At 45.7% G+C, this 26,389-nt stretch overlaps 1 protein-coding gene and 1 long non-coding RNA gene across 4 annotated transcripts in view; one reads left to right on the top strand and one right to left on the bottom strand.

Annotated features, from left to right (window-relative positions):
* MAPK4 (mitogen-activated protein kinase 4) overlaps positions 1 to 26,389 on the top strand; it is a 152,832-nt gene that overhangs the window by 62,201 nt on the left and 64,242 nt on the right. Inside the window, exons 1-2 of one of the 3 annotated variants that reach the window (XM_068251358.1) lie at positions 7,349 to 7,399; positions 24,118 to 25,495. In XM_068251358.1, coding sequence (XP_068107459.1) covers positions 24,944 to 25,495 — 552 coding nt within the window. In that variant the 5' untranslated portion in view covers positions 7,349 to 7,399; positions 24,118 to 24,943. Of the gene's footprint in view, positions 1 to 7,348; positions 7,400 to 8,092; positions 8,139 to 24,117; positions 25,496 to 26,389 lie in introns of those variants that run through there. The other 2 variants (XM_068251359.1, XM_068251357.1) reach the window with 2 other exon arrangements.
* LOC137531084 (uncharacterized) overlaps positions 24,396 to 26,389 on the bottom strand; it is a 47,205-nt gene continuing 45,211 nt past the window's right edge. The window contains exon 2 of the long non-coding RNA XR_011023651.1: positions 24,396 to 24,696. This is a non-coding gene — a long non-coding RNA (uncharacterized lncRNA). The remainder of the gene's footprint in view (positions 24,697 to 26,389) is intronic.

The raw sequence follows: 26,389 nt of genomic DNA, 5'->3' as shown, positions 1-26,389 counted from the left end.
GTCATTTAAAAAGTACTTTGAATGCACAGCACTTGAGCCATGAACGTCGCTAACGTCACAATTCATGCTTGTATGAACTGGCCCTAAAGAAAAGGCTGGGAATCCCCATGAGGAAATGGACCAGTCCAAAACCTGTTTTACCGTTTGCCTACTGTGACAGCGACATGGGAAAAAAGTATGTCCTAGTGCATTTTTTACTTTGGAAGAAATGTTTGGGTTTTTTTCCCCCATGTATTTTTAAATTTTACAATTTTTCATAAGCGTGGCCCTTTCAATCTATTATAAATAACCCCGTCTATTTTTGATTGCCTCAGGGCTCTACAGATGGAGATCCAGATGCTGATCATTTTGAGCAAATGTTATGTTCATTTTATGCAACGTTTATACAGTTTGGAATTGGATGCAGCTTCTGAGGGTTTTGATTGGTTTGGTTCCTAGCGACATATATTAGCAGAGATTTAATGTAAAATGAAACATTTTTGTGCATTTACAAATCTGGTTAGAGGATTTTTGCAATAGTCTCTTCACAAATTCTGCAAAATTATGTTGGCTACAATCCCGTGCAGTGAACGTTTAGGCTTAGTTCCCACTACACAGTGCTAAGCGCTTTTGTGATTTTGCGGAGCGATTGGCAATGTGCATTATTTAAAAGGAAATAAACATGTCCGCCTCCATATCCCTCTCCCCTCGGGTTCCCTTTAAATAAAAAAAACAACAAAAACAAAAAAAACAGCCACTGTAATAGGCAATGAGAGGGAAGTTTGCGCCCTTCCTCTGCCCCTCTTGGTACAGAATATTCTCTGTGCAGACTCCACAATGAGACAGAACGGAGTGTTCTGAGGATGAGAGCGCCAGTCACCGTGCTACAGCCTCATTATGCCATTGTCTCACGCTTTGTCCCCGCACGAGCGGCTGCCAGCTCTTCCAAGATTACCGCTCCATGGCCGGGACCCGCCGAACGGAATCCAGCTTCATTACAGAGAGGATAATAGGCCTATAATGCAGCCCACATGTATTACGCACACTTTAAAGGGTAATTGAAGGGAGATGTATATGGAGGCTGCCATATTTATTTCCTTTTAGAGGGAACACGAGGTGAGAGGGGATATGGAGGCTGACCTGTTTATTTCCTTTTTAAATAATTAACATTGCCTGGCTGTCCTGCTCATCCTCTGCCTCTAATACTTTAAGCCATAGCCCCTGAACAAGCATGCAGCAGATCCGATGTCTATGACAAATCTGACAAGATTAGCTGCATGCTTGTTTTTTGTGTGGTTTAGACTCTACTGACCAGAAAGATCAGCAGGACTGCCAGGCAACTGGTATTGTTTAAAAGGAAATAAATATGGGACTGTAGGCTTGTTCTTAACCTGAATCTGTTCTTAAAGAGAACCTGTAACAAAAAAAAAAAGTTCCCCTGGGGGGTACTCACCTCGGTAGGGGGAAGCCTCAGGGTCCCAATGAGGCTTCCCCCTCCCCTGTAGCTGCAGGCAATCCAGCACTGGCTCCCCCGAAGTCTCCCGGAATCCTCCACCGACAAGTGCTGATTTATTTACCTTTCCTGGCTCCAGCGGGGGTGCTGTTGCGGCTTTCTGCAAGGAGATAGGTGAAAATAGCCGATCTCTGTCGGGTCCGCTCTACTGCGCAGGTGACTTGTGGCGGCGCAGTAAAGCGACCCGACAGCAATCAGCTATTTCCCCCTCTCTCTGAGCGGAGAGCCGATACTGCGCCTGCACTGATGCAGGGAAGGTAAATATTTACATCCCTGCTGTTCAGGGAGCTTTATCGCCGCCGCCGTGGTACAGAGGACGATGGGGAAGGCTCAATAGGATCCGGAAGCTTCCCCCACCCGAGGTGAGTACCCCCCCCAGGGGAGGTTTTTTTCGTTACAGATTTTCTTTAAGTTGGAACACTGGGTCATCTTCCCTGTACCTCATCTGTTCCCCCCCCCCCCCCCCCCCTCCCTGAGCCTCCAGTGTCCCCCTCTGCCTCCTGTACCTGCTTATACAAGTTTAAACACCATTTTCTCTTTGAATTTTTTAAGATCGATTTTCTCAAAAACTACAACTCCAGTTCAAAAAACATTTTTTTGACTTCTTCCCACAGAATCCATGCCATTCGTATCAGCGGATCGGTCGTAAGTCAGGGACTACCTGTATTGTCTCGATGTTCCAAGCTTTCACGGCCATGTTGGTTAACCTGGTGATGCCTCACTGCAGCCGATCTCTATTACATATAATAATAATATGTTGTCGTGTAGCAATGGCAGGTGCATCTTTCATTGAGATCTATGGCTGTGGGGAGGGCCTCTTTATTCCTGTAATGATAATACCGTCACCGGCCGCGTGCAATTTGTCATGCCGCCGCGCGCCGCTCATGCGTTTCTGGGGCAATGAGCAGAAGACATCGCCGTGATTGATGGAGATCTCGCCGCTGATTTAATTGGGCGCTGATCACAAGATGAAATACGTCTGCACACAAGGTCAGCTGCAGGCGTCTGTCACACAGGCCTCCGTCATTTTACAAATAATAAACAATTAAAGCTGAACTTCAAGATAGCAGATTAAAAAAGGCATTTCAAATGCAGAGAAAGTAAATAGGTCAATATGTAGGCTCCCATAAGCAGGGACATAACTGTAAATCGTGCCCCCCCCTGCAAAACCCCTTTCCTTTGCTAACCCCTTGTTAGCCTTGGGCCTTAAAGAGGAACTCCAGTGAAAATAATGTAATAAAAAAAAAGCTTCATTTTTACAATAATTATGTATAAATGATTTAGTCAGTGTTTGCTCAGTGTAAAATCTTTTAAATCCCTGAATTATATTCTGACATTTATCACATGGTGACATTTTTACTGCTGGCAGGTGATGTAGCTGCTGCATGCTTTTTTGACAGTTGGAAACAGCTGTAAACAGCTATTTCCCACAATGCAGCAAGGTTCCCAGACAGGAAACTGCCACGTACTCAGAATTTCTTTGTGGGAGGGGTTTCACCACAATATCAGTCATACAGCGCCCCCTGATGGTCTGTTTGTGAAAAGGAATAGATTTCTCATGTAAAAGGGGGTATCCGCTACTGATTGGGATAAAGTTCAATTCTTGGTCGGAGTTTCTCTTTACAGAGACACTGAAGCCAGTTTAAAAACATCTTTTTACCTTTTATTTATGTGAGGCATGTTTGCCTCTGCTAAAACGCTGCTATCCTGCGGCAGAACGAGGGGTCTTTACACCCCAAATCCCCTGGGGCACACTGCGGGCAGCGCTTCCGTGAGAGGCAGAGCTTTCAGCTGCAGCTCTGCCTCTCCGTGCGTATCTCCGCCTCCGCCCGCCCCTCAGTCTTCCTTCACTGAGAGGGGCGGGAAGAGGCGGAGATCCGCGGCTGATTGACACGCATGGAGCCAGAGCTGCGGCCGAAAGCTCTGCCTCCATGAGCAGCAAAATTCACGACCAAGAAAGTTGTTGATTTTGCAGGGGGGGATTTGGGGGGTAAAGACCCCTCGTTCTGCTGGGATAGCGGCGTTTTAGCTGGGGCAAACATGCCTCACGTAAATAAAAGGTAAAAAGACATTTTTTTAAACTGGCTTCAGTGTTTAAGTTCCATCTAGCAAGGTTCATAAAACAAATGCCGACATCATAATCTTCTCCCCCATAACAAGGGTAGCCACAAAATTACATAATCTGAAGGCTGGAACCATTGCCAGAGTGGAGGCAAGGCCACAAAGGCCCATGGCCTAGGGAAACAGGATGCAAGGGGCGGGCAGTGGACTGGCACGCTAATGCAGTTAAATTGCAGAAGTCACAAACCCGCCTGTGGCCACCCTGTTTCCACAGGGGCGAGCTGGGGAGCACTGGTCCTGTGCTCCGCCCATCCTCTGCTGTTTTCCTCTCCAAGAACAGCACAGAATCGGGGGAGGTTGCAGGACCAGTGAAGTACACAGGATGGTGGGAGCACAAGACGAGCGCACAGGACCAGGGGAACAAACAGGACGGGGCGCACACAGGGCGGGGAGGTTGGGGAGGGAGGCGGCCTTTGGTGACAGTGGGCATTGGGCAGTAAAATGTACAAATACGACCCTGAATGGAGCCCTTTATCAGAGGGAGTGAAGTAGTAGTTGGGGTCCCCTTACAGCTTGGGGCCCCCCTGCGGTCACAGGGTCTTCTCCTCTGCTGCATTTATGGGCAGTGACGTATCTACAGAGTAGTACCATAGTATGACGCACAGTGTTCGCCACTGTAGAAAGAAAAGATTGAGGCTAGGTGTGGGGCGGAGTGTTGCGTTCACCTGTAAAGCAGAGATGCAAAGGAACACTGAAGTTGCGCTGCACATACGGTGAGAAGCAGTCACTGTTAACATGCCCGTTTTGTGGTAAGGCACTGCCTGCAGTGTGTTGGGATGCCACACACTGTTATACCGCACCAGCCACACTGTAAGGGTTGCATTGCTTCTGCATCGCAATGTGACGTTCCGCGTTACAATGCAACAGTATTACCGCACGGCCCCATTGTGAACACAGTCTAACGGTCCTTCCACGCTGCGCACATTGCAGTCGCATTGCGCATTAGACGTGCGGTTCGACCATACCATGCAATGAAAGTATTCTTTACCATCACTGTAAACATGCACGTTTTCCACTTAAAGCAAGGCATGCTATGTGCCGGGACCCACTGCACGGCACTCAGCTCTCTCAGCCCTGGTGCAGAAATGAATTGAGGTGAAATGCTGCCCTAGGCAAGATTACTGCTTTTACCTACCATTGATGGACTGGACACCTTTTTTATGTGTAAACCAAGTCTTAGGGCTTACTCACATGAAGAGAGATTTCGCTCTTTTTTTTTTTAAGCGCTGGCGATTTTAACCTTTAGGCGACAGCTCCACGCCAATTGGCGTGGACGCGGAGGCGGCAGCACCAGGACTGCCTAACGCTGATCGACGTGCAGCCCTGGGTGCGGAGTTTGCAGCGGATTGCGCGCGCCGATGCATGCGCATCCCTGCTTGAATGAAGGAGATCAGACTCCCAGCGGTGATCGCTGCTAGGGGACTGTTACACGGCAATACCGATGTCTAAATAGACTGTACAGCGATGCGATCTAAGTGTCACACGGCTGTCCCCCTGGGAGGCTTAGGAGTGATCCGCTGTCCTAGGTTGAAGCCTAGGACAGCTGATCCTAGTGATTGGCTTGCGGTGGGCGGGAGGGAGACGCGGGGGGGAATAATTGAAAACATTTTTTAAAATAAATACAATAAATATTTGTATAAAGAAAATAAACATCCCAGCGAGGATCAGAACCCACCAACATAGAGCTCTGTTGGTGGGCAGAAAAGGGGGGGGGGAATCACTTGTGTGCTAAATTGTGTGACCCTGCAGCGAGGCCTTAACCCCCTTGCCGTTACAATTCCTGCGGCAAGGGGGAAGCGCAGCACTTTTTTTTAATTTTTTTTTTTTTTTTTTTTTTTTTTTTTTAAATCATGAAGCGAGCCCAGGGCTCGCTACATGATAGCCGCTGACAAGCGGCATCCCCTATCCACTCTGATCGCCTTCGGCGATCAGAGTAATCAGGAAATCCCGTTCAGAACGGGATTTCCTGCTGGGCTTCCCCGGTCGCCATGGCGACGGGGCGGGATGACGTCACCGACGTCGGGACATCATAGGGAATCCCGATCCACCCCTCAGCGCTGCCTGGCCCTGATTGGCCAGGCTGCGCAGGGGTCTGGGGGGGGGGGGAATGGCGGCTCGGTGCGGCGGATCGGCGGCGAGCGGAAGTTACAAGCAGCTAGCAAAGTGCTAGCTGCTTGTGACAAAAAAAAAAAATTATGCAAATCGGCCCAGCAGGGCTTGAGAAATCCTCCTGCGCAGGTTACCCCGAGCTGAGCTCGGGATAACCGGCAAGGAGGTTAAAGCTGCAGTGGCCTATTTAGTGAAAAATTGCCTGGTCTTTAGGGGGTTTAACACTGCGGTCCTTAAAGGAATACTATCAATACCCAAGTGTTCTAAAATGACAATGTACAAATAATGTCTAAGTAGCTGTGCACACATTTTCCTACTTTTCATGTTCAATATCAGAGGCAAAAGCTGTAAGTTTATTGAGAGTAGGATTTAGCTATATTGGGACAAATCAATTGCAGAAGGGGTGTCTTCTTCAATGCACAACCAGAGTTGCATATCAGACTACAGAAAGCAAATCTCATACATATTAAACTCTGAAAGCAAAAACAGTATGAAAAGCTGTGACAATTAGTTACATTTCCTCTGCTCTCTTCAGACACTTCAGTCAGAAACACAGGAGCTGCAGCTGTTGGGAGCTCTCTCTCTCACTCACTCACTCACTCACTCACTCACTCACTCACTCACTCACTCACTCTCACTCTCACACACACACACACACACACACTCACACACACTCACACTCACACTCACACTCACACTCACACTCACACTCACACACACACACACTCACACTCACACACACACACACACTCACACTCACACTCACACTCACACTCACACACACACTCACACACACACACACACACACACACACACACACACACACACACACACACACACACACACACACACACACACACACACACACACACACACACACACACACACACACACACACACACACACACACACACACACACACACACACACAGCTACACATAGAGTTAGTGTGAGGGGAATCTCCCCTCTCCTCATGGCTCAGTCAGCCATCAGTTTTGGCATCAGTAAAGTTTGAAAGTATTTTGATAACAGTAAACAGGGGTTGCTACTAAAATGTATACACCAGTACTTAGCAGCACTTCCCAAACAATTCCTGTGTCAATTGAAAAAAAAGATGTGAATCAATAGTATTCCTTTAACTGCTTAAAAAAGAGCTTTGAAAAGCTCTCACCAAATCGTCACGCATGCGATAGCGCTGGCGATTTGTAATGTGAACAAGGCCTTCGGCTGATTCACACCACAAGAGCTTTTTAAACACTAGGGATTTTAATCTTGCTAATGTAATGCTATGGGGGCTTTTTACAAAATCGTATCGGTCCAGTGTGAACACTCACATAGGATAACAGGAGCTTTTAAAATCACAAAGCACTTAGAAAAGCTCTTGTAGTGTGTGTGTGTGTGTGTGTGTGTGTGTGTGTGTGTGTGTGTGAATCAGCCCTTATTGTTGAATATAAGCACAGAAAATCTATTAGTGTTGTCCGGATCATGAACGATTCGGATCTTTGATCCGAATCTATTTTGTGAGTCGAATCATCCGAATCATCAAAATGAGTGATTCGGATTGCAAAGGGGGCGGGCCAGGAGCGACACGCCCCTTCTCAGCGGGCAGTGGGGTCCTGGAAGCAGAGCAGAGATGGATCGCTCTGTTGGAGTGGAGGCAGCCTTGCACAGCCGCAGGTAGATGAGAGAGAGAGGGGACATGGGTGCCACTGCCAGATATGTGTAGAGCACACATACTGGCTGAAATGTGCTGCTCATTATAGGCTGTCTGTTCCGTAGTTGTGCAGTGAACACATTGGAAACTTTTGGCTCAGCTCAGTAACGTTACAGGCAGCATGCTGGGCTAGGACAGGGCAGGAACTGTAATTGCTGTGCAATATGATCCTCATGCACTGCTCTGAACAGCTGCACTTTACTTCTGGGAATGCTTTGGGGAATGGGAGTTGGGAGTATACAGATGAACATATAGGTGAAATATATGTAAAGCATATGATTGCAGCATGTGGGTATTGTGTGCAAACATTTCTGCTCTCTGCTCGTCCCTCCTCCATTCTCTGTCCACTCCCTGCCCTCTGTCCATCTTCTCCCCTTCTCTGTGTGTCCACCCCCCTCCTCTTCTCCTCTCCTGCTAGTCATTTCACCCCCGAATGCTTCCCTTGTAAAATGATCCGAGATTCGGATCAAAGATCTTTTCAATGATCCGATTCGAATCATCCGGATCATTGAAAAGATCCGAACTTCGCATCTCTAAAATCTATGCTGTGCTTTCAGATCTCCTCTGTGTATGTGCCTGTTGGTTACTAGGGACAACCAGCACAAATACCTCCCACACATGAGGTCATTGGAAACAGTTTGTCTTTTTTTTCAATAAAGCTACGCAGGTCTAATTGAAAGCCAGTTTTGCTGGGACCCCATGGTTTGTAGTTATAATGCTCAGGTTAACCTATAGATGGATTATACCCAATTGTGTTTTTTGGCTACCTAGCATTACACTTGAAGGAGTCAAATCTCCTTTTAGGCTGGTTTTATACTTGTAGACAGGCCTGGATTTACCTCACAGGAGCCTATAGGCACACATGTCCTTGTACCTTAGACTTCGCCCTCCATGAACCTACAAACCCCCAAGACGCACCGCAAGTGTGCTGGCTGTCCCAGCTGTCACTCCACCCTTACTTCCCTTGCCCGTCACAGGTAGCTACAGCTGCCCCTTAGTATTAGGTAGCCAGAAGTACTCTCAATATTACAATATTAAGTAGCTAGTGGTAGCTAGAGGAACCGCTAGAAGTGCCCCTGACTGAAGTGAGATCTTGTCAGTGGAATGCAGAGATCAGGGGGAGGAACCTCTCATTTACACTCATCAGGAATCTGCCTAGGGAAGAAGGAGCTCGGGGAGGGAAGTGAGACGCCTTTCCATCATCAGGCACCTGTAGACACGTGCCTACAGTGCCTTAGGGTAAATCCGGCCCTGTTTGTAGATTACGGTGCAATGGGGTGCTCCCACCTCCAGAAACCAGCCTTCATATGACCCTGCGCCACCATGCGGCAACAGGGTCATGTGCATAACCCCGACCCGCTCAGTGACATACTTCCTGCCTAGCAGGGATTCCTGTCAGTCCATACATACGCACCGTGTCACACCGCGCTCTCCTCGTTTACACTCACTGCGTCGTCCATTGATTTGGATTGCTGCATAATCCGTACGGTAGGCACAGATCATGTGGTAACGCACTGCAGACTCTGCGTTGGGAATGTGGCAGTTTGGATGTAGAGAAATGCATCCTACATGTATTTAGAGTTTAACCTGTCTAATTCCCCCTCATCTGTGACTAATCACAAGTTGTAATTTGATCTTGCAACTGTGTCAGCTGACTGCTACAGCAGAGCGCTAATTAGTAAACACAAGATGTTATCCATATGACTGCTTCCATGAGAGCCGGAAGTAGAAACACTGGAGATTTATTGCAGGATTTGCATCAGCTGCAACAAAGAAATGTTTTTCTTTATTAAAGCTGCTTATGCTGTTGCTGATTTTTTTTAAAGCAGAGAGGAAGTCCTGAGTTCAGATCCGCTTTAATGTAATCCGGCCATGCCCTTTAGGCCGTCTGCTTGTGGAGGTGCTGATCTGTCGTGAGAACTGTTAGGAATGACAGTGGTTAGTTTGTAACGTGATCGGCTGTTTTCTCACCTGTACTATATGTAGGATTACTCTGAGCCTTGCTGGAGCAGCCTTATTGTTACAAGCAGGGTATAGTGCATGCTTTACCAGCCTAACCGCACAATACACAAGTCTACATTTAAAGAAGAACTCTAGGGCGAATTCCAAAACTATAAGCAATATGAAGGTAAGCAGTGGCTTAGCTAAGGAGCTACGGGCCCCGGTATGAGTTTTACATGAGCCCGCCCAATCACTCTATACATAACAATTGATACGGCGCACCAAAGCCTGCCAAGGACAACCACAGTGTCAGAGGTGCAAGAAGAGGATGTCAATGATTACTACCATTCAAAGCATCTATAGAAGTAATCATTACAAGCACAGGACCAATAAAGAGCTAATACTGAAGTTGAGGGAGGGGCCCTTTGGCTCAAGGGCCGTGGTGCGGTTGAGACCACTGCAACCCCTATTGCTACACCACTGACAGTAAGAACTCCCTGAGAATAAATCCACATGGGAAGATTATTGCTGCACCTTATATTAGGCTGTGCGCCTCCCGGCCTCTCCACCATGACTCTAACACAGTCTCGTCCTCATGATTGTCCTATTTTACAGGGGCGATCAGGGATGATAGGGGAAGCCTGAGAAATTGCCCCAGGGCCCCCGAATGCTGCCAGGCCCGAAGGTCATCCCCCCGACTTCTGCTTCCCGAGGCCTCTGCAAAAACGTTCTGGCAGCATAGCAGCACACCTGTCCCGGCTGGGGCATTGCTCCATTGCTTCTCGTCTACATGCTTGCCTGGCAGTATTATTATTTAATAACCTGCGCTAAGAAGAGGCGGCCCTGTGAAGATGAAAATGAGGGCTTGTTCACATAATAGGCATTTTTGAGTTTTGTTTTTTTCTTTTTAAGCGCTTGCGATTTTCATAATCGCCCTGAAAACGATTGTGCAATGATTCTCTGAGAGAGTTCACAGCTGAGGAGTTGTTTACGATCCACTCAGATAAGCGCTGCATGGGCCATTTTTGAGGTGATTCCGCCTCAATGGAAGGTATAGGAAAACACAAAACGCTCACAAAATTACTTTTTGCAGCGATTGCGTGTGCGTTTTTAAGAATGCATTCACTTCCTGATCAAAGAGTTTACTTCCTGACTGACGTCAGGAAGTGAAAAAAAGCAATCACTCTGCAAAAGCACTTAGAAAAGCGCTTAACAAAACCAATGCACAGAAAAGCAGAAATTGCCTAAAACAACTCCCAACGCGAACGGAAATGCGAGCAGAACGCAATTTGAACGAGGCCTAAGGGTCTGTTTCCACTACCCGCGGGTTCTGAATGCAGAAAACTGACTCCTCCAATGAATGCCTATGGGAAAATCTGCATCAGAAAAATTGCGTTTAGTGGAAACCGGCCCATAGGCATTCATTCGAGTCAGTATTTCTGCTTCCAGAATCCACTTGTAGTGGAAACAAGCCCTAATGGAGCAGTGAAACAGGGGAGCTGCAGTGCTGCAACACATTTTGCAGGGGCCCTGGGAGCACAATAACGTTGGGAGGGTGGGCAAGTATGGGGGCAGCTCACCCAGGGGCTGGGGAAGAGGGGGTGTCAAGGGGCCTTCAGGTTACTTTTGCCCTGGGCCCTCGTAGCCAAAGCTGGCCCTGGGGCGGTCCCTCTTTTTGAAGTAGTAGTTGCTAAATTTGGACTGAAGTTTAATTCTAATTAACTCATGAGAGGTCAGTGGTCAAAGGACTAGAAGTTAAAGGGGAACTGAACTCTTGCACAGCACACAATAAAAAAGGCTTTATTCCACATATAAATGCTGAAGAAATGTGCTGCTCTGTATTCTGTGCTGGTTTAGCCAGATCAGTGTCTAATTAGTTCTTATCAGCAGCTGTAAATAGACTGCAGGAGCTCTGCCAAGGCAGCTTTCCCTGTATGGTAAATACTGAGGCTTAACCACTTCAGTGCTCCCTGCAAAGTGAAACCATTATTATTCTAAACAGTTTTTTTTTCTTTTTATCTTTTAGAGCTGAGAGGTAGTTCTAAATTTTGTTGCACTTTGAAAGCAGACCGGAAGTAAATAAAAAAAAAAGTTTCACTTACTTTACTTCTGCCACCCTCCTGGAGCCACCCTGTGCCTGCGACGTTACCAAACTATCCTCCGATGGCCTACCGTGGCTCCGTTTCTTTCCCGTTAACTTACAAGTCGACGGCCACTGTGCCACCTCGTACTGCGCCTGTGCAGGACTCTCCCGGTGACACCAGGGCCGTGACTTACAAGCCAAAACTAAGCCGCGGCGACCGACCGGAGGATTGTTTTCCCCCGACATGGGGGAAACAACTGCAGGGGGCCGTTTGTTTTTGGTTTTTTTTTTTTGTTTGTTTTTTTTTAACTTACAGCTTACTTTAGAAGCTAAGTAGGCATATCGAATAGAAAAAAAATGCCAGCAAGAGAGTTTAAACTTTAAACCTATTTTTCAAGAAGAGTCCTAGTTTAAAGAAAATCCAATTAAGAACTATTTCTATAGATATGAATATTTAGCTCATCAATTTAGTGTCACTTCAGGTCTAACTGAAGGGAATGTATAGTTCTTTTTATTTTCATTAAGATTGGGGATGCAAATAGGCACAGCAGCTGTTCCCTATGTACTTGTATTTTCCTGAGGTAGAACAATATGTGGTTTATGTGTACAGTGGGCCAGTGTGATCAGGTGTATCTGCTGCATAATCCGTGTGATGGGCAGCCATATTGGCACGCATATTGACGGCTGTAATTCTAATTCCATGTGAATGATGTGATTACCACAGTGCTTCCTGCACGAGGGAGATATCCCTGTACAGGCGAGTGGAGGAACTATGGATTAGGGGAGGGGAAAGATAGACCGTTATGGCTTTGTCACGGGTTGTCTTTAAGTGACCTCACTGGAGAAAACCGCACAAAAATTTATACTTGGGGCTTCCTCCAACCCCTTTGTAGATCCACTCCTGTCTGTTCTCCCACAATAAGCCCCGGTAAAGTTTACAACTGAGCCAGTCGGGGACTACTGTGCATACACGTCCCTGGCCACGCCCCTCCTCGATTGTGCTCCCAGACTGGGAGTGTTCTGCACCGCCGCAGTTACTAGCCTAAACTAACTGCACAAGTACAGAGTGCTCCCAACCACAGGAGAGTGACCAAGGAGGCGCCTCAGGGCCACACATGCACAGTAGTTCCCAACTAAAAAAGGAATGGGCTTTAACCTGATTGGCAGCTGCAGAGTGGCTGCCCCAGGACCGCCTAACGCCGCATTGCGTCAAGTCCTGGGGGAGGAGATTAGCAGGGATCGCGCGGGCCGATACGCGTGCATCCCCACTCCTCTCCATCAACAGTCTGCCAGCGGCGATCAGATGCCACCAACAGAAAGCTCTGTTGGTTGGAACAAAAGGAGGAAAAATTCATTTGTGTACTCAGTTGTATGGCTCTGCAGCGAGCTTGTAAAGCTGCAGAGCACTGAAAAAAACCCAGCCTGGTCACTGGGGGAGGAGGGGGGGGGGGGGTGTAAACCTGTGGTCGTTAAAGGACAACTGAGGTGACATGTGACATGATGAGATAGACGTGTATGTACAGTGCCTACCACACAAATAACTAGGCTGTTTTCCTTTTTTTTCTTTCTCTGTCTGAAAAAGGTAAACATCAGGTATGCAAGTGACAGTTTCTGTCCGGGTCGGGACCAGGTCAGACTATAGCATAATCCTCACAGATAGGTAATTACAGCCATAAAACACTTTCTTGTTAGTAAATGGCTTCTGAGAGCAGGAAAAAAGATAAAAAGGCTCAATAATTCATAGATTTTAGCTCTGGCATACTTCAATGAAGGTGTTAATTAAACAGTAAAAACTAAATTTAAATATAAAATACGGTCAGATATCTTAAAAAGTCATTTTAGGCGAAGGAGGACAGATACAATTGTTTCTCATCGGTTTATTTTCACCTCGGATGTCCTTCAAAGGGAATCTGTATTAAAAAAAAAATGCCCCTGGGGGGTACTCTCCTCGGGAGGGGGAAGCCTCTGGATCCTATCCAGGCTTCCCCCGTCCTCCTCTGTCCCTCGGTGGTCTCGCTGCAGGTCCTGAAACGGCAAGCATGTAAATATTTACCGCTCCAGCGCAGGCGCAGTTGCCGCTCTGGTTTTGGAAATAGACGGAAATAGCCGATTCCAGTCGGGTCCACTCTACTACGCAGCAGAGTGGACCCGACTGGAATCTGCTATTTCCGCCTATCTCCGTGCTGAGCCGCAATGGCGCCACCTGCTGGAGCCAGGGAAGGTAAATATATCTAGCTTGTTGAGGGAGGATTGCGGGACACTTTGGGGGGCCAGTGCTGGATTGCGTGCAGCTACAGGGGAGGGGGAAGCCTCATTGGGACCCTGAGGCTTCCCCCTGCCGAGGGGAGTACCCCCCAGGGGACTTTTTTCTTTTAATACAGGGTCACTTTAAGTGGTTAAAATAATAGTTTCACCTGGGGTTCTGTCCTACTCTGAAAAGACACCATGACTTTTCCTTGCAGCGTGTCCTCTCCTTGTGGCCATTCTCTGTCTAGAGGACAGACATATCTTTACAAGTACAAGAGTAATCGTTAATCCCATGCAAAAAATCCTACCCTAAAATATAATACAGCTTGTCTTGTAGTAACCCTGTTACACACACTACTCAAAATATAAAGAGAACACTTTTACAAAACAATGTAACTGTCGATCGCACTATAGGTAGCAACACTGATTGACAATCAATTTCACATGCTGTTGTGCAAATGAAAGAGCCAACAGGTAGAAATGATAGACAATTAGCAAGACACCCCCAATAAAGGAGCGGTTCTGCAGGTGGTGTCCAGAGCATGGAGGAGCTACTAGGAGACATGCCAGTACATCAGGAGAAGTGGAGGAGGCTGTAGGAGGGCAACAACCCAGCAAAAGAACCGCTATCTCCACCTTTGTGCAAGGAGGAACAGGAGGAGCACTGCCAGGGCTCTGCAAAATGACCTCCAGTGGGGCACAAATGGGCATGTGTCTTCTCAAATGGTCAGAACCAGACTCCATGAGGGTGGTATGAGGGCCTGACATTCACAGTTGGGGATTGTTCTTACAGCACAACACCGTGCAGGACGTTTGGCGTTTGCCAGTTGAACGCCAAGATTGGCAAGTTCGCAACTGGCACCCTGTGCTCTTCACACTGGGCACATGTGACAGGCGTGAGTTTGGAGATGCTGTGGAGAACGTTCTGCTGCCTGCAACATCCTCCAGCATGATCGGTTTGGCAGTGGGTCAGTAATGGTGTGGGGTGACATTTCTTTGGGAAGCCGCACAGCCCTCCATGTGCTCACCAGAGGTAGCCGGACTGCCACTAGGTACCGAGATGAGATCCTCGGGCTCCTTGTGAGACCATATGCTGGTGCGGTTGTCCCTGGGTTCCTCCTAATGCAAGACAATGCTAGACCTCATGTGGCTGGAGTGTGTCGAGCAGTTTCTTCAAGACATAAGCATTGATGCTATGAACCGCCCCGCCAGTTCCCCAGACCTGAATCCAATTGTGCACATCTGGGACATCCTGTCTCGCATCCACCAACGCCACATTGCACCACAGACTGACCAGGAGTTGGTGGATGCTTTAGTCTAATGCTGCATACACACTTGAGATAAAAGTCTTTGGAAAAGGCAAGATCGCAGACCAATTTTACCCCATTCTATGTAGTATGAGAGCCATACTCTACACAGTCTATTCTATGGAGCTGAACTCCACATCAGATACAAATCTTTGCAGGATGCTGCACACAAAGATGCTGTACACATTCAAAAGATCATTATCTGCAAAAGATCTCTTCCTGCAATAGATCCATTCCTGCAAAATGCATTCATAGTCTATGAGATCTGCAGATCATCATACACACCTTGTTTAACAGACTTCATCTGCATATCTGGTAATCATTTGCAGATCTGAAAATCCATCCTGGTGGATCTGATCTGCAGATGATCTGAAGATGATTGCCTGTTAAACAAGGTGTGTATGAGGATCTGTAGATTTCATAGACTATGAATGCATTTTGCAGGAATGGATCTATTGCAGGAAGAGATCTTTTGCAGATAATGATCTTTTGTGTCTGTACAGCATCTGTGTGTGCAGCATCTTGCAAAGATTTTATCTGATGGGGAGGGCAGCTCCATAGAATAGACTGTGTAGAGTATGGCTCATATACTACATGGAAGGGGGTAAAATTGGTCTGTGATCTTGCCTTTTCCAAAGACTTTTATCTCAAGTGTGTATGCAGCATTAGTCTGGGAGGAGATCCCTCAGGAGACCATCCACCACCTCATCAGGAGGTCATACAGGCACATGGAGGCCACACACAATGAGTCTCATTTTGTCTTGTTTTAAGGACATTACATCAAAGTTGGTTCATCCAATAGTGTTTTTTTTCCACTTTAATTTTGAGTGTGACTCCAAATCCAGACCTTCATGGGTTGATGAACTTTATTTCCATTGAAATTTTTGTGTGATTTTGTTGACAGCAGATTCAATTAGGTAAAGAACAAAGAATTTAATAAGAATATTTCACTCATTCATATCTAGATTGTCTTATTTTTGTGTTCCCTTTATTTTTTTGGAGCAGCGCACATATATATTTTTTCCTAGCCAGAGGACGTCATCGGTACAGCAGGTTTTTTGTTTTTTCTTTCCTTTTCTCTTGATGTCGGCAGAGGGGGGGACTAACCGGATAAAGTGTGAAAGTAATTTCTGATTCCACTGAGTAATGTCTGAAGGAGGAAGCCAATGAGTCACTTCTGGGCATTGTTAAAAAGATCTCAACAAAAATCACCAGCAGAAACTTAGAGAACCAGAGAGGAATAAAATAACGTATTTATACATACCTGGGGCTTCCTCCAGCCCCATCAGCCTGGATCGCTCCTACGCCGCCATCCTCCGCTGCCTCTGTCCGCTGGTACCGGGTCCCGTCATTCTGGCCAGTCGACGCAAGCGCAGTGCGCTCCCTCCATACTGTGCAGGCGCACGCGTACAGAGCCAGAGGGGGCTCCTGTGCATGCGGAAGACTGGCCGCGTCCGGTGGAAGTGACGGGACCCGGTACCGGCGATAGAGGCAGCGGAGGACGGCGGCGTGGGAGCAATCCAGGCTTATGGGGCTGGAGGAAGCCCCAGGTATGCATAACATGTTTTATTCATTTTTAGAATACATTCGTCTCTGGTTCCCTTTAAAGAGGCGCTTTAAAGGACCACTATTGCAAAAATTTTAATATTTAAACTATATATAAACATATATACCAATAAGAAGTACATTTCTCTCAGAGTAAAATGTGCTATAAATTACTTTTCTCCTATGTTGCTGTCACTTACAGTAGGTAGTAGAAATCTGACATTACTGGCCTATTTTGGACTAGCCCATCTCCTCATTGGGGATTCTTAGCATGCCCATTATTCTTTATAAAGACACTCCCTCCTGGGAAAGTTAAAGCCCCTCCGTCACCCACGGTCACAGCTGATTAAAGGGACTCCGAGCAGTGCAGAAACTATGGAAAGATGCATATCATTTTAAAGCTCTCTTTCTCCTCTTTCCAATGATATATAAACCGTCGCCCTACGCCTTTTCGTTTTCACAATTTTCACGATTGAAATAGTCGCGGCCGCGATTTCAATCGCGAAAATAGAGAAAACTAAAAGGCGTAGGGCGATGATTTAGGTGTCGCAATAAAGAGGAGAAAGAGACCTTTAAAATGATATCCATCTTTCCATAGTTACATTGTATTACACAGGGCGACTTTTTTTTGCTGAATGGAGCTGCTGACACTGGGGAAAGTGTCGTCCTGTGTAATACAAGTAACTATGGAAAGATGGATATCATTTTAAAGCTCTCTTTCTCCTCTTTCTGGCGACACCTAAATCGTCACCCTACGCCTTTTAGTTTTCTCTATTTTTTCGATTGTAATTGCAGCCGCGGCAAATTCAATCGCGAAAATAGCGAAAACTAAAAGGCGTAGGGTGGCGGTTTATATATCATTGGAAAGAGGAGAAAGAGAGCTTTAAAATGATATGCATCTTTCCATAGTTTCTGCACTGCTCGGAGTCCCTTTAATCAGCACTTCATTTGAATTTAACTTGTTCCCGCCGCCATCACGCCGGACCGCCTAACCCCAATCGGCGTAAAGTCCTGGGGCGGGGATTTGCAGGAGATCGCACACGCATCTCCACTTCGATGACAGAGCCCCCCTCTGCTATCAGTCTCCCAGCAGCAATCGCCCCTAGGAGACTTTTAGGCCGCCTATTTACATAGTACAGCGCTGTGATCTACGGCAGCGCTGTACTGGAGACAGCCGTGTGACAAGGCTGTCCCCCTGGGTGGCAAGACAGCGATCAGCTATCATCAGCTGAAACAATCTTTAAATAATTTAAAAAAGGAGATATTTATTGTAAAAATAATCAGATATTTAAAAAAATAAACACCCTGGGAGCGATCATTGCCCACCAACAGAGAGCTCTGTTGGTGGGGAGAAAAGGGAGAAGGGGGGAATCACTTGTGTGCTGAGTTATGCGGCCCTGCAGCGAGCCCTTAAAGCTGCAGTGGCCCAATTTAGAAAAAGTGGCCTGATCTTTACGGGGGTTTAAGCCCGTGGTCCTTAAAGGAAAACTTAAGCCAAACAAAAAAGTGACATTTACTCACCCGGGGCATCCCTCAGCCCCCTGAAGCTGTATGGTGCCCTCGCAGCCCCGCTCCGATCATCCTGTCCCCGCAGGCGGCTACTTCCGGGTTCAGCGACAGCCGCCGACAGGCTGGGAACGCGGCTGTTTTTCCGCGTTCCCAGCCGCTATATCACCCCTCTATGCTGCTATAGCGTATATATATATATATCTATGCTGCTATAGCATATATATATATATATATATATATATATATATATATATATATATATATATATATATATATATATATATATATATATATATATATATATATATATATATATATATATATATATATATATATATATATATATATATATATATATATATATATATATATATATATATATATATATATATATATATATATATATGCTATAGCAGCATAGAGGGGTGATATAGCGGTTGGGAACGCGGTAAAACAGCCGCGTTCCCAGCCTGTCGGCAGCTGTCGCCGAACCCGGAAGTAGCCGCCGGCGGGGACAGGAGGATCGGAGCAGGGCTGCGAGGGAACCATCCAGCTTCAGGGGGCTGAGGGATGCCCCGGGTGAGTAAATGTCACTTTTTTTTTGTTTGGCTTAAGTTTTCCTTTAAGTGGTTACATTCTGAGTAGCTTGCTACTTGAAATTAGTGGGAAGCCCATCTCTGCAGATTAGCAGCGCAGTGTGATCTGGTCGGCAAGCCGTTTCCCAGGGCAGCTTCCGTGCGGGGAAACATTGGTCTCAATTCACTAAACTTTATCAAACACGTTATCAAATATTTGATCATTTACCTCATGAGTAAAATCGAATTTTGAATTCACAAAGGTGTTATAGATTTATTCAATGTTTTATCAAAAAAAATTCGATAAATCTAAAACACCTTAGTGAATTCAAAATTAGATTTTACTCATGAGGTAAATTATAAAACGTTCGATAAAGTGTTTGATAAAGCTTAGTGAATTGAGGCCATTGCAGATGCCACATTCAGCACTGGTGGGAATGGTCTCCGATACGTAGCTTTGTTGCATTTAGGGCCACTTTAAATCACAATGCAAAATCTGAAAATTTTCCACTCGTTGCAAAACGCGCCATCTCCCGGTCTCCATGGTGTGTGATTTCTGTTTAAAGCAGACCTAAACTCAGAACATGCTCTCTGCTCTAAAAGATACACAACAGCATAATAATCATTAACCACCCTGGCGCTCTAATTCCTGCGGCCGTGGGCGGGTTTTTTCAATATTTTTTGTTTTCTGTCATGTAGCTAGCCGAGTGCAAGCAACATGACTTCCCCCATTGGCTCGGCTCCCCATCTACCTTTTTTTTTTTTTCCGGCGATACTTGCGCGTCCGTGGTTCCGTGATGAACGGGATTTCCTGTTTGGGCTTCTGTCGTCGCCATGGCGACGATCGGACATGACAACATGACATCATCGACTTCATGACGTCATGCGGCGTTCCGCTCCACCCCATAGCGCAGCCTGGCGGTGATTGGCCAGGCTGTGCTATGCGTCTTGGGGGGGGCCTTTAGCGGTGGATCGTCGGGGAGCGGCGGCGATCGGATACAACACGTAGCTAGCAAAGTGCTAGCTATATGTTTAAAAAAAAAAATTAAAAAAAAATTAAAGACCACTCCTAGCCGGAGCTATCCACTCCGGCGTTCATGGATGAGCTGAACTCTTCCGTAATGCTAGGGTAGTTAAATTAAAGGAAAGCATTTCTTTGTTGCAGCTGATACAAATCCTGCAATAAATCTGCAGAAAGTCTACTTCCTGCTTTCTTGGAAGCTGACATAGTTAACTTCCTGTGTTTTCAAATTAGCTGCTTTAGCACTGGCAGAGGTGATTCCTGAGCTGACACAGCTGAGAGTTCAAATTACAACTTATGATTAGTCACAGATGAGGGGGAATTAGACAGGCTAAACTCTCTAAATATGTACAGGGTGCATTTCTCTCTGGTTTCCTTCTGCCCTGTGCGAGAGTTCAGGTCCACGGTGACACGTCTGCATAGGAGGTTACAGAGGCCAGCAAGCGTAGCAGGGAAACAGATATCACATGACCAGCACAGCCGGCTATAAAACAATACAGGCAGCATATTAAAATTCCTGCTAGGGGGAAATCTACCGTAAAATCTGCCATAAAAGAAGAATAATTAGTGGAGCATATTGCATGAACACACTAGACTCAGGCACAACTGTCTAGAAGGGAGATATAAAGTGACCCTGTCACATTGCAGTGACCTTTGAGAACGTGCTCAATGGGAGGAGGGCAGAGGTTGTGCTTTCTTACTGCACAGATATCAGGAAAATCGATGCTAGCTGTTACAAGGTCGGGGCTGCCAAACTAAGAGGCTGAAGGTGCGTACACACATGCGACTATAGTCGTTTGTAACGATCGTTCCCCGATCTTTACCAACGACGATCGTTACAAAAAACGAACCACCGACTATTAAGGCAAACGACGAACGAGCCAAATCGCTACAAAAGAAAGTTCTGTCTCGGCGGATTTTAACCAACGACGATCGTTTGCAAAAGTAGTACATCGTTGGAAACGATCGTTCGTACTAGGCTTGACATGCGCATTTCACTATTTCTCCATGGAACTTCTCATTTTTATGCGCAGGCGCAATAGTTGCTTTCTGTGATGTAACGTTCGTTCTAACGATCAGATCGTTACACACATTTTAAAACTACCTTTACTTAGGTCGTTCTTTCATCAATTAAAAGTTCGTTCGTCGTTCTTAACGAACGATCGTTGTCGCATGTGTGTACGTAGCATTAGCCTGGTGTTCTGCTCCAATGTCACGGTGTACCTGTGCCTTTACCCTAAACATTTCTTTACTCTACTCTAGGTCATACATGTTAAACTCCGGCCCGCGGGCCAAATCTGGCCCTCAGAGCCGTTAAATTCGGCCCTCAAGTACATGCCTCCCAACTTTCTGAGATGAGAAAGAGGGACACTTAAGCCACACCCCTGATCACGCCCCCATCACACCCCCTAGTCACGCATGCCATTAAGATTTCATAAGAAAAATATGTTGTTTTATAATTCAAACCACACCGGTCCTTTCTATCCTGGTTCATTTTGCTTCATATTAACATTTTTAAAATTGGTAATATATCAATTTAAAGGATGGGAATAAAGTTTGGAGTCAAACACACACATTTTTTAACCTCCTTGCCGTTCTAAAAAATCCGGCAAGGAGGCAGCGCCGCACTTTTTTTAAATTTTTTTTTTTTTTAAATCATGTAGCGAGTCCAGGGCTCGCTACATGATAGCCGCTGAGCGGCGGCATCCCCCCACCAACTCCGATCGCCTTCGGCGATCAGAGTATGCAGGAAATCCCTTTTGAGAACGGGATTTCCTGCAGGGCTTCCCCGGTCGCCATGGCGACCGGGCAGGATGACGTCACCGACGTCATGGACGTCGTGACGTCAGAGGGAATCCCGATCCGCCCCTTAGCGCTGCCTGGCACTGATTGGCCAGGCTGCACAGGGGTCTGGGGCGGGGGGGGCGGCTCGGCGCGGCGGGTAGCGGCAAATCGGCCGCGAGCGGCGGCGATCGCGTACTACACGCATCTAGCAAAGTGCTAGCTGCGTATAGGAAAAAAAAGATTATGCAAATCTGCCCAGCGGGGCCTGAGAAATCCTCCTGCGCAGGTTACCCCGAACTATGTTCGGGCTAACCGGCAAGGAGGTTAATACAGAAATGTATAAATTTACATAGAAAGAGGGACAAAGTCCTGAAAGAGGGACAAATGAGGAGGAAAGAGGGATAGGGCTCCCAAAGAGGGACTGTCCCTCCAAAAGAGGGACAATTGGGAGCTATGCAAGTGCTTTCCCTACTTTGCATTATGTTTGGCCCACTCTAGACCATCAGGGAAGCTATACTGGAAGTGAAGCCCTAGAGCACCAGGGAAGCCACATGGGAAGGTAGGGGAAAGCACTGAACACCAGGGAACTGTCTAGGGGAGGGGGCGTCTAGACACTAGGGAACTGTATAGGGGAGGGAGTGCCATTAGACACCTGGGAACGTTATAAGGGAGGAAGGAGGCCAGTAGACATTGACGTTGGCCCGTGACTTGGTCCCAGTGTACAATTTTTGCCCCCTTTGTATTTGACTTTGACACCCCTGCTCTAGGTATATACTTAAGCTATATTAAAGAGGCCCTGGAGTGACATATAGTAGAATGCAGTAAATTATTCAGAATACCCACGGTTATGATAATTTTTCTGGTTTCAGCATCAAAAACACTTCCTATATATCGCTGTATATCGGTATGTAGTCCTGTCCTCCCAGTTATATTTAGGTTTGCAGAATTCTCCCCCAGAGCATTCTGGGAAACCGAGTAGCATTTGTACTGGCTTTGGAACTCGCAGTAAACAGTCTGCAGGGATCACCTGACAGGACTAAAGGTCATGTGATTGAAATTTCAAGACCTGTCTTTAAAGAGAAACTCCGACCAAGAATTTAACTTTATCCCAATCAGTAACTGATACCTCCTTTTACATGACAAATCTATTGCATTTCACAAACAGACCATCAGGGGGCGCTGTATGACTGATTTTGTGCTGAAACCCCTCCCACAAGAGGCTCTGGTACCACGGTACTCTGGGCAAACTGCCACAATGTAACAATGTTCACAGACAGGAAATGGCTGTTTACAGCTGTCTGTAACAGCCAGAACAGCTAGAAACAGCTACATAACCTGCCCACAGTAACAATGTCACCATGTAATACATGTCAGAATGTGAATCTGGGAGAGGAAAGATTTTACAATGAGCAAACACTGACTAAATCATTTATACATAATTATTGTAAAAATGAAGCACTTTTTTTATTACATTATTTTCACTGGAGTTCCTCTTTAAGCTGCAGACGTCTCATTTTACGCAGACAGTTGACATTTGAGAGCTCGGACGACTAAGTTATTAAATTATATTTGTAAGGGCCTAACAGAAGGGGAAAAGTACAGAGCTGGATCATCCACAAGGCAATCCTAGGCAGTTGCCTAGGGCCTGGAGAGAATCTAGGGGCATGGTGGATGCTAACCCCCACCAGATCTTACAAAAAAAAAAAAGGCAGATGACCATCAACGGTGGGCAAAAACTGCTATGCTGCTTAGGGCCCAATTTCATCTTAAAGGACCAATGAAACCAAAGGGCCAAGGAAATTGTAAAATGTAAAAATACATAAAAAACCCATAAGTAAAAAGTAAATTTCTCCCAGAGTAAAAGGTACTATAAATTACTTCTATCCTATATTGCTGTCACTTACAGTAGGTAGTAGAAATTTGACAGGTTTTGGACTAGTCCATCTCCTCATAGGAGATTCTCAGAGTTGTCTTTATTTTCCAAAACACTTAAGGCTAGTACACACTAGCAATTTTGATTGACCAATGATTGCTCAATTTTACCACCTCCATGTAGTATGACCATTTACCTATATAATCTGCATAGAATTGAAAATCTGTTTGGCCCTCATACTACATGGAGGTGGTAAAATTGAGCAATCATTGGTCAATCAAAATTGCTAGTGTGTACTAGCCTTTAGTGAACGGCAGTTGGATCCTTTTCAGGGAATGGTTTTGCAAAGAATAAATGAAATATTGAGAATCCCCCATGAAGAGATGAACTAGTCAAAAACCTGTCAGTTCTGTCAGATTTCTACTACTGTAAGTGACGGCAACATATGAGAAAAGTCATTTATAGCTCATTTTACTCTGGAAGAAACACACTTCTTAATTGTATGTGTTTACATTTATTTTACAATTTTACAATTTTTTGCGAAAAATTGGAAAACTGCTATCATTTGGAATACCTCACATTCTTTGCCATCTGAGCCTCACGATCATTTAACGTACTTGTCTGAGGGAAAAATGCCATCGTTTAGGTGAGCGTAGCTAATGAGTTACCAAAGGTCATGTCTGTGCCTCATCAGTCATTCATGTTAACCTTGACACTGCGCATGAAAAACTAACATTACAAGCAATTCACACTTATTGTCCTATCAACTCAATCAATCTTGTGCTTGCTTTGCAGAGGGACTGATAAAGGCTGAGCCGTGGAGGTTGTCTGCATGCCACGATGCAGGTCTCCGGTGCAGCTCCAATCCTCCTCACCACTGAAGATCAAGGATCAGGAAGTTCAAGAGCTAGAAGAATGACAGTAAAACCGGCAAAGTATCAGTCTGAGGAGCGTCTTTAACAAGAGGCACGTTGCAGCTGTGCTCTGCTAACGTGTATTCACCAGCTGCAGAAGATATTGGATAGAACAAGAGAGAGAGGGTAGATGAGATTGGCATATGGCCTTCTGCAAACTCAAAACGCTCAACTCATTTATTAATTATCCAAATGCAGTGACAGGAAAAGCCTGCTGAAGATGACTTGGCCAGCTCACCAACAGGATCGATAGCTTGTGACGGGTGTTCCTGCTGTCCCCAAAGGCCGGTGGGAATGTACTCTCTAAACGTGACATCATAGCCTCCGCTGTCAAAGTCATGACCGCAAAGCCAGCACACTGTTCCTCTAAGTGACACCTTAACGCTGTAGACAAGTCCTCAACTGCTGCACGGTGGGAGAACGTTGTTCTTTTGGAAAGACAAGGAGGTTTTTGGATGACCTGGAGTTTGTTTAGAAAGAAGAAAAAATTAAAAATTTGGTGCATTGACTTTAGCTTCCTACAAAACAAGCAAGTTTGTAGTTCTTTTTTTTTTTTCTACTTGTTTGCCGAAGCCTCTTTTTTTAAATTAGTCTTTGCCCCTCAGGGATTTAGGTAACCAACGTACAGAAGCTTGCAGTTTTGAATTGTCTTTTCGGTTTTCTAATTCGGTTGATAGTTTCCTGAAGTTTGGAGAGTTTTTTTAGACATGGCCATGGCTGAAAAGTGTGATTTAATTGCTAACATGTATGGTTACGACTTGGGAGGCCACTTTGTGGATTTTAAGCCATTGGGATTCGGGGCCAACGGTTTGGTCCTGTCGGCCACCGACTGCAGAAATTCCCGGAAAGTGGCGGTAAAGAAGATCACCATCAGTGATGGGCGTAGTATGAAGCACGCCTTACGGGAGATAAAGATTATCCGTCGACTTAACCATGACAACATTGTGAAGGTCCACGCCGTTTTGGGGCCACAAGGGGCTGATCTACAGGGGGATATATTTAGGTACAACGTGGTGTACATTATTCAGGAACACATGGAAACGGATCTGGCCAGGCTTCTGGAACAAGGTCGGCTCAGTGATGAGCATGCCAAGCTATTCATGTACCAGCTTCTCCGTGGCCTCAAATACATCCACTCCGCCAATGTTCTCCACAGGGACCTGAAACCGGCCAACATCTTTATCAGTACCGAGGACCTCGTACTCAAGATTGGAGACTTTGGCCTTGCGAGGATTGTGGATCAGCATTACTCACACAAGGTATGTCCTCCGCTATTCTTTTCATGGATGCTCAGACTAGAACTGCTTTGTGACAGTGTATGTGGCATAATTTATGATGGGTAGATTGACAGAGATGGATAAATAGACAGGAAGACAGACAAGCAGTAGATGTTTGGCTAGATGTAGATGGGCAGGCAGGTAAAAACAAGTAGTAGATAGATTCATAGATAGATATAGATAATGGGAAGACATTGATAGACAGAGACATACAAACCGATATACAGGCAGTACATAAAGAATAGATATAGATAGAGAATTAGATGGCTAGACTGGAAGATCAGCAGATAGACACAATGAAGGGGATATAGTAAAAAGACAGATAAAGAAACATACAAGAGAGATCAATAGATACTGACACAGACAGGCAAGCGATAGATAGATAGATAGATAGAGTACGATAGATAGAGTACGATAGATACTGTACATTACATAGATATATACTATAGATACAGTAGTAATTAAAAAGTATGTGAACCCTTTGGAATTATATCAATTTCAATTCAATTACAAATTGGTCATAAAATGTGATCTCATCTTTATCTAAGTCACAACAATAGACAACCACAGTCTGGTTAAACTAATACCACACAAATAATTAAATGTTTCCATGTTTTTATTGCACACACCATGTAAACAGTCACAGTGCAGGTGGAAAAGGTATGTGAACCCTTGGATTTAATAACTGGTTGAACCTCCTTTAGCAGCAATAACTTGAACCAAACGTTTCCTGCAGTTGCAGATCACATGTGCACAATGGTCGGGAGTAATTCTTGACCATTCCTCTTTACAGAACTGTTTCTTGGGATGTCTGGTGTAAATCACTTTCTCAATCTGGTTGAGGTCAGGAGGACGCCTCTATACTGAATCAAAAGG

Source organism: Hyperolius riggenbachi, chromosome 1 (assembly GCF_040937935.1).
Source record: "Hyperolius riggenbachi isolate aHypRig1 chromosome 1, aHypRig1.pri, whole genome shotgun sequence".
NCBI classification, from domain to species: Eukaryota; Metazoa; Chordata; class Amphibia; order Anura; family Hyperoliidae; genus Hyperolius; species Hyperolius riggenbachi.
Note: the sequence above shows the minus strand (reverse complement) of the source record. Positions and strands in the feature narration are given on the sequence as shown.